Raw genomic sequence first — 7,391 nt, 5'->3', positions numbered from 1 at the left:
ATGGCATCTAATGAGCAGTCCAAAAGGCCTGGAAGCTCAGAGCTGCTCCAGGTGACCAAGAGGTAATAGAATTAAAGATAACAGATGCATTCCGAGCCAACGGACAGTCAGGGATCACTTTGGGCTCCCGTGGAACAACAGCCCTGGCCCATATCCAACCAACATCTTCTTAGCCTGTGTAAACAGGACAACATCACCCAAACTGCCCTTCACTGGACACCAGGATAAACGTAAAAGAGGCCGACCCAAGAACACCTGGCGTAGGACAGTGACACACTGACATCAGACCCTGCATCACACCTGGGGTTCTATAAAAACTCTAGCCCAGAACAGACAGGAGTGGAGATAAGTAAGTAAGGAAGTAAGCTCACAAAACATGCATTAGCTTGTTGATTAGCTATTTTTACTTAAAAAAAAAGAAATCTGTTCGACAAGTTGGACTGATATCACATTACATTGAGAACATACAGTAGGCCAGAAAGTAGAAGAAAGAAAGTTATGATTTCTTTCTAGGACTACCTATAAATCGACGAGGCCTTTTCCATTTAGATTTAAAAAAAACTTAGTGGCATGCCTGTCCTGTGGTGGAATAACGCATCACTGCATGCCTGGCTGAAATCTCACAGTGGATGTCTTCCAAGTTCCAACCACCTCAAGCTGAACCCAGACAAGACTGAGCTTCTCTTCTTGTGTCCCAACCATAGACTGTAAAGGTCCCAACAGCCAGGAACCTTGGTGTTGTCCTGGACAGTCAGCTCTCGTTCAAAACACACATCACAGCTGTCACTAGATCCTGCAGGTTCACACTAATCTAGACAACAGTCTTGTCAAAACTTGACTATTGTAACTCCCTCCTTACTGGCCTACCGGCATGTGCACTTAAGCCTCTCCAACTGATCCAAAATGCTGCAGCTCGCTTGGTCTTCAACCAGCCAAAATTCTCACGTCTCCCCCCTTCTCCGCTCCCTCCATTGGCTCCCGGTCGCTGCATGCACGCACAGAATACAAAACTCTGATGCTGGCATTCAAAGCAACCAAAGGTATGGCTCCCCCATATCTTGCAAGTATGATCGAACCCTACAAACCCTCCTGTGCACTCAGATCAGCCAATGCAGGGAAGCTGGAAGTACCCTCACTAAAAACGCTGGGACAATGCTCTGCACGTCCTAAAAACTCTTCTCCCTTCTGCCTCCAAAACTATTGAATGCACTTCCCATTACAATCAGAACTGCAGCCTCACTCCCAATCTTCCGCCGTAGTCTGAAAACGCACCTTTTCAGACTCGTAAGGCCCGTAGCACTTACCCTAGCCCCTTAGATAGCACTTTTTTGTAGACTTAGATAGGATTTTATACAGACTTATAGCATATTATGTAGACAGCACTAGAATTGCATTGTATGTAGTCATAGCACTTTATAGTATATGTATAGTATATGTATAGTTTCATTATAGAGATATTCCACTGTTACGTTCTGTAAATCACTCTGGATTAAGAGCGTCTGCTAAATGCCTAAATTGTAAATTGTAAACTGTGGTCTACTAAAAAAGTTCTCAGATAGACAGATCAGAAGTTTTGATGTTTACGTAGTATCTTAATAGCACTTCATTGTATTCTTTGGACTGCGTTAACTTACTTGACCATGTATGTGGGGAGGGGGAGGGTTGTGGAGGGGTTGTTTGTGTATTTTTGTGACATTTTTTAAATAAAATAAATACCATTTGAGCTTTTGTTGACTACTTTCACAAACTGTTATGTTGTCAGTGTTGTGATCTAAGTCTGATAAACATCCATTACCTGGCAATTACCTGCCCCCATCAGGACTAATTATCATCACAAACAGTTAATAAGCTCAAACCAGCTCACTGAGGATCTCATTAATGAGCATGTAAACTCCCTTGTGAGTGTTAAAAAGTGTGCACCCATTAGAATTCATCGCATCATTATGCTATATTGCAACATGTGCTATATGAGGTTATTCTGATGAGTGGTGATGAAAGAAAAGGCTACTAAATAAGAGACCACTAGGGAGCATTATGGTCTCTTGAGTTTTCAGCAAACAGTCATTTTAAAAGTTTGTTTAATGACTTAATACATTTAAACTCAGTGAGAACAAACTTATTTAAATAGCTACAATGATTAAAATAACAAATGTGTTTAGTTAACGATTTAAACCCTTAATATTTCTATTGTAAATCACTTTGTAACCTGTTTCGATATATGCAATTGCAAATAAAGTTCATAATACTTTGTTGTACTGTACATCAATGGCGAAAATAGCAGATCTACAAGCTCACAACCCATCACGTTGTGATGCATTGTGAGCTTGTAGAACAGCTATTTCTGTTCAGGTGCATAGTTAACTAGAAAAAGTGCCCTTCTGGGCATAGGTCTCCACCAGGAGGATAGGAGTGTGTGTGATGTTTGGCAAAATGCCTTTGATGGCAATTGGATGATTTGAGGCATTTTGTTCCAAAAATGTGTTTTGCAAAAATCAACCTGTTGGTGGCGCTATAACAGGCCAATGTGAAAAGGGTGGGATATATTCCTCAGCCTAGTAAGAAAATGTGTGAAAGATTTCACGTAAATTGCACGCTGCGTTCATGATTTGAGGCTTTTGTTCAAAACGGGGCAATCTTGCAAACTGTGAAAGCCAGTTATAGCCAATTAGGATGGAATATGAAATATCGGACAGATCCGACTTGAGCACATGACCATAGAGATACTGTGTAACGATTTGTGAGATTTTTGGACAGAATCTGGAGGAGTAATATCAAAAAATGTGTTTTACAAAAGTCGGCCTCCTGGTGGCGCTATAAAAGGCAGATGCGGAAAATGCAGGTCAAAGGTTTGTCCTTGGCCTCTAGGGAGTGTGCATGCAACGTTTCACGCAGATCAGTGCAGTTTTAGGTAAGAAATGTGAAAAGCTGCCTCATGGTGGCGCTATAACAGGCCGTTCTGGAAAATGCAGGGCAGAGGTTCATCGTTGGCATCCAGGGAGTGTGTGTGCAAAGTTTGACCGGGTTAACGGTGCCGGAGATTAGCTGGTAACAGACGGACGGAAGGACACACACACACACACGGACGGACACACACGGACGGAGTGCAAAACATACTCTCTCCCCATGCCTTCGGCCTGGTGGAGACAATAATACATGATAAGTTTCATTTTAGTAGAAGCCAAACCTATATGTGAGGTAGGCTACCTAGTATCATGATTTTGTTGTTTTGTGTGTGTGTGTGTGTGTGTGTGTGTGTGTGTGTGTGTGTGTGTGTGTGTGTGTGTGTGTGTGTGTGTGTGTTTGTGTGTGTGCATGCGTGCGTGCTTGCGTGCGTGCGTGCGTGCGTGCGTGCGTGCGTGCGTGCGTGCGTGCGTGCGTGCGTGTGTGCTGTGGAGGAACATTTTATTACATGGAATGACAGCTCCATAATGACAAAACGGTCAGTGACAGACTATTGTGGTGGTGTGTGTAAAATGTGTATTTAACCCTATCTCTGGGAACAACATAAAGAGACAGAAATTATCTATATCTATGAAAATATCAAATCCATGTGTCCTGTGTCACATTTTCCACTGTGTATATTCTCTGACTATGCAGATAATACTTATATCTGGGTATGCAGGATAGATTCACTGGGCAGCAGAAAACTCATCTCAACAAGTTATGGGCCCAGTGAAACGAAAGTTAAACCTCAAGGTACAACTTTATTCCATACTATTATCGCACCATATAAGTTAAACATGAACTTTTAAGGTGCCACTCCCAGACCAGGGCAAATATACAAAAGATGTTTAGAAGTCGTACTCAAGAGATTACGGCATTGGCAAGAAGTAGCGGCTACCACACACATACAATGAGGTAAGCACTAAAAAAATCTGTATTTGTTTTACAAATAAAACAAAAATGTGGTCTATCTATTCATATGGAATATTTCCCTATACATTTCTCACAAATAATAACATAAATCCGTATAAGTAGATATAGTCTGTATAGTCTGTAGCCTATATTACTTCTTCATGAAAAGAATAATGAAAAGATTCACATGGAAAATATTATATTTGCCATTTCTCACAAATAACACCATAAATCTAATGTCCGTGTTTTGGTTTTTTTTTACTTTTATCGTTAACCAGTCAAACAACATTAAGGACTCAGCTGGAGGCACTGGAGTGTCACTTCACATGGGGGATAGACTACAGCAGATTCAAACTATTGCATCTCCGAGATGACCTAGAGGACATTGGCACTGAAGTGGGATACCAATGGCTGGGTCACATCTATAACCTGCAGGCATACATTCACTACCAATTAAGCTCTCAAGACCTGGGTTCCACTACAAATGATGCTTTGTGCTGCTTCAGCAAGGCAGCAGAGGCCTTTCGCCAGATTAGAAACACCGTTTCAGATGAGGGTCCCTGGCTACTGGTGAACTACAGCAACATGGCTTGGCTGCACTTCCACCTTGAAGAACAAGCAAAAAGCCAGGAATATGTTGCAAAAGTAGAGGCTCTGCTTCAAGAATATCCATCTCCATCTCCAGATGAGCTCCATGCAGAGGTCTATGCTGAAAAGGCCTGGACCCTGATGCATTTCAGCCTAGAGAGAAAGCAGAAAGCCATAGAATATTTCCAGAAAGCTATCAGTATGGAACCTGACAGAGTGGAGTGGCTCAGTAGCCAGGCCTTGGCCATAGCGAGCACTTCACTCGACTCCACTGCACTGAACCACACTCCAATTCAGGAAGTTGAGCTCTTGAAGATATTGAAAACTGCGAAGGAAAATGATTCCGAAGATTTGTATTTGGCTGCGATCTATCTTGGCAGACTTGCTAATACAGGCGAAGTGATCGAAAATCAGGCACGTGCGCTGGCTCAGAGAGTCTTGCTACAGCCTGTGAGCAGCTACAGTGGTATTAGGCCATTACTGAGACTTTATAGAGAGCAGAGACTTTTTGATGAAGCTATTGACTTGGCAGAAGAGGCTCTGGAAAGGCATCCCGATGGACCAAGTAATAACCGCTATCTGAAAAAGATTCTAGCAACATGCTACAAATGGAAAATCTTTCAAGGGGACAATCTCCTGAAGAAAAGTCTTACTGATCGGGCCATCAGCCTCTTTGAGGAAGTTATCTCCCTTTACCCCCATTCTTCTCCCCCATTCTTCTCTTTTCTAAATCTAGCCCTTGCCGCTGTTTATGCAGAGTCAATTCAGTACACGGCAAAAGCTGACCCGATATATAAAGAAATGCTAGAAAGTAACCCAGAGCCAAAAGAGTTACAGATGCTTTACAACAAGTATGCAAAACACTTAAATTATCATGTAAAAGACCGCCACATGTCAATAGAATATCACATGAAGGCAGCAGAAATACCACTACCCTCCCAATATCGTATCAATAGTATAAGCATTTTGAGACATATTCAAAATCGGGGGATGAACAGAAGGTGTCAAGAAATACAAGATTTCTTGGCTACACTTCAAGAGGAGCCTGACACCCTATACCGTGGGAACTAGGTGTACTTGGGATGCGACTGCCCACCCCTTCCCCAGCTACCGCCCTGCACAGGAGGTTGAGGACGTTGAGAATGTTCTGGGTTGAGAAAAAACCCAGAACAAATGCGGTTTGCAGATCTGTAATGTTCGGGGCTATTTCAGTATGGAACACGTTACTGTTGTAATCTAAGTACTGGACACTCGTCTGGTTCTGACAGACAGGTAGTGTGTGCAGGCTGGGTGGTGTGTGACAATCCTGTTGAAGTATTACTTTGGTACGGCGACGGCGGGTACCCGGGAGAACAAATTAACGAGACACGAGACAGTATCACGCTAAGGTTCACAAAGTTTATTACACAAACAGGAAACATATATAGTGCTGGATCATAATGACGTGACAATAAGATATGAGACAGAAGAACGTGCCTACTGCAGCAAGGCTGACCTTGCTGCCGCCTAGATGTCTCTCGTAGCCTATCTATAAAGTATGCTACAGTACCAGCAGTACACAATACATATCAAGTACACTGTAGCTCATAGACTAAGATGTACTGTGCATGGGCTAATATCATAACAGTTACCAACTATAATCACGGAAGCACGTAAGGCTAGTTTTAAGAGGCTCCTTAAAAGACACCTGATCAATTACCCCAATTTTAATTTTAATTAACTGACATCATTTAAGGGGATGTCTTGTTTAGTGTTTTTATTTCTCTGTATTTTTAATGTCTTAAATGCATTTGTATTTTGTATTATGAATGTATTTTTTTCCAAGATTGCACCTGTTTTTATTGTGCAGTGTTATATGTATTGTTTGTTATGGACCCCAGGAAGAGTAGCTGCTACTTCGGTGGCAGCTAATGGGGATCCATCTGAATAAAGATAAAGAATAAAGTACATTTCAAGCACAAACTCAATACAAAGACTGTTAACTGTGAGTGGACGACCCAATTAAGCATTACACTTGTTTACAAGAGGGTCCACCTTGTTCAATTCATCAAAACATTTAGAGACGTACAAATAGACACTTCTATATACCGGTAGTCAAAGAACAGAACAGGAATTCATCATAAAGGAGGTAAAAAGGGAAAAGAAACATATACAGTGAGGGGGGAAAAGGGTGGGCGGTGGGGGGGGGGGACAGAAGGTGAAGGTGAAGGAACAGAAGGTGTCAAGAAATACAAGATTTCTTGGCAACCCTTTAACTGATAGGCCTACCCTAGCCGTGGGAACTAGGGGTGCTGGTAGTGCAGCCACCCCACCCTCCCCCAGGCACTCTGCTAAATGCTTAAAATGTAACTTATTATATGTTTTATGGAATATGAGTTATATTTTTCCATCATTTTCATTTTAATTGATCTGATTAATTTTGAGCTAATAAAACAACTCACACAGATGCACAACCAACAGCAGATTATTTTATTTCTGTAATACATGTACCGGTATTATACACTGTAAAATGACAGTGTTACTGTTACATACATAGGCTGCAACAAAACAATGTTTACAGGTACTACACCTTCAGCCTGGGCAAAAATGCAAAACTATTGCCTGCATTTATTCTGAAAGGTTCAGTTATGACAGACCATTATTGTACAAAAACAACTCTGAACTAGAAAAAGTGCCCTTCTGGGCACAGGTCTCCACCAGGAGGATAGGATTGTGTGTGATGTTTGGCAAAATGTTTAGGAGTAATATAAAGTGTGTGTGTGTGTGTGTGTGTGTGTGTGTGTGTGTGTGTGTGTGTGTGTGTGTGTGTGTGTGTGTGTGTGTGTGTGTGTGTGTGTGTGTGTGTGTGTGTGTGTGTGTGTGTGTGTGTGTGTGAGTGAGACGCGGCCTGTTGTAGCGCCACCATGAGGCTGATTTGAAAACTGTCAAGTGGCATTTCTTCCTCAACC

General features: G+C 42.0%; 1 protein-coding gene across 1 annotated transcript; it reads left to right on the top strand.

The window, feature by feature from the left end:
* On the top strand, window positions 1-5,514 carry LOC306928060 (interferon-induced protein with tetratricopeptide repeats 5-like; the record flags this gene model as incomplete). Its single annotated transcript, XM_079507979.1, has 2 exons — window positions 1-62; window positions 4,134-5,514. The coding sequence occupies 2 exons, from the start codon at window positions 1-3 to the stop codon at window positions 5,512-5,514; spliced, it is 1,443 nt and encodes a 480-aa protein (XP_079364105.1).
* Window positions 5,515-7,391: the final 1,877 nt, after the last annotated feature.

The sequence above is a fragment of the Electrona antarctica genome (genome assembly GCF_951216825.1).
Source record: "Electrona antarctica genome assembly, chromosome: 8".
NCBI classification, from domain to species: Eukaryota; Metazoa; Chordata; class Actinopteri; order Myctophiformes; family Myctophidae; genus Electrona; species Electrona antarctica.
Note: the sequence above shows the minus strand (reverse complement) of the source record. Positions and strands in the feature narration are given on the sequence as shown.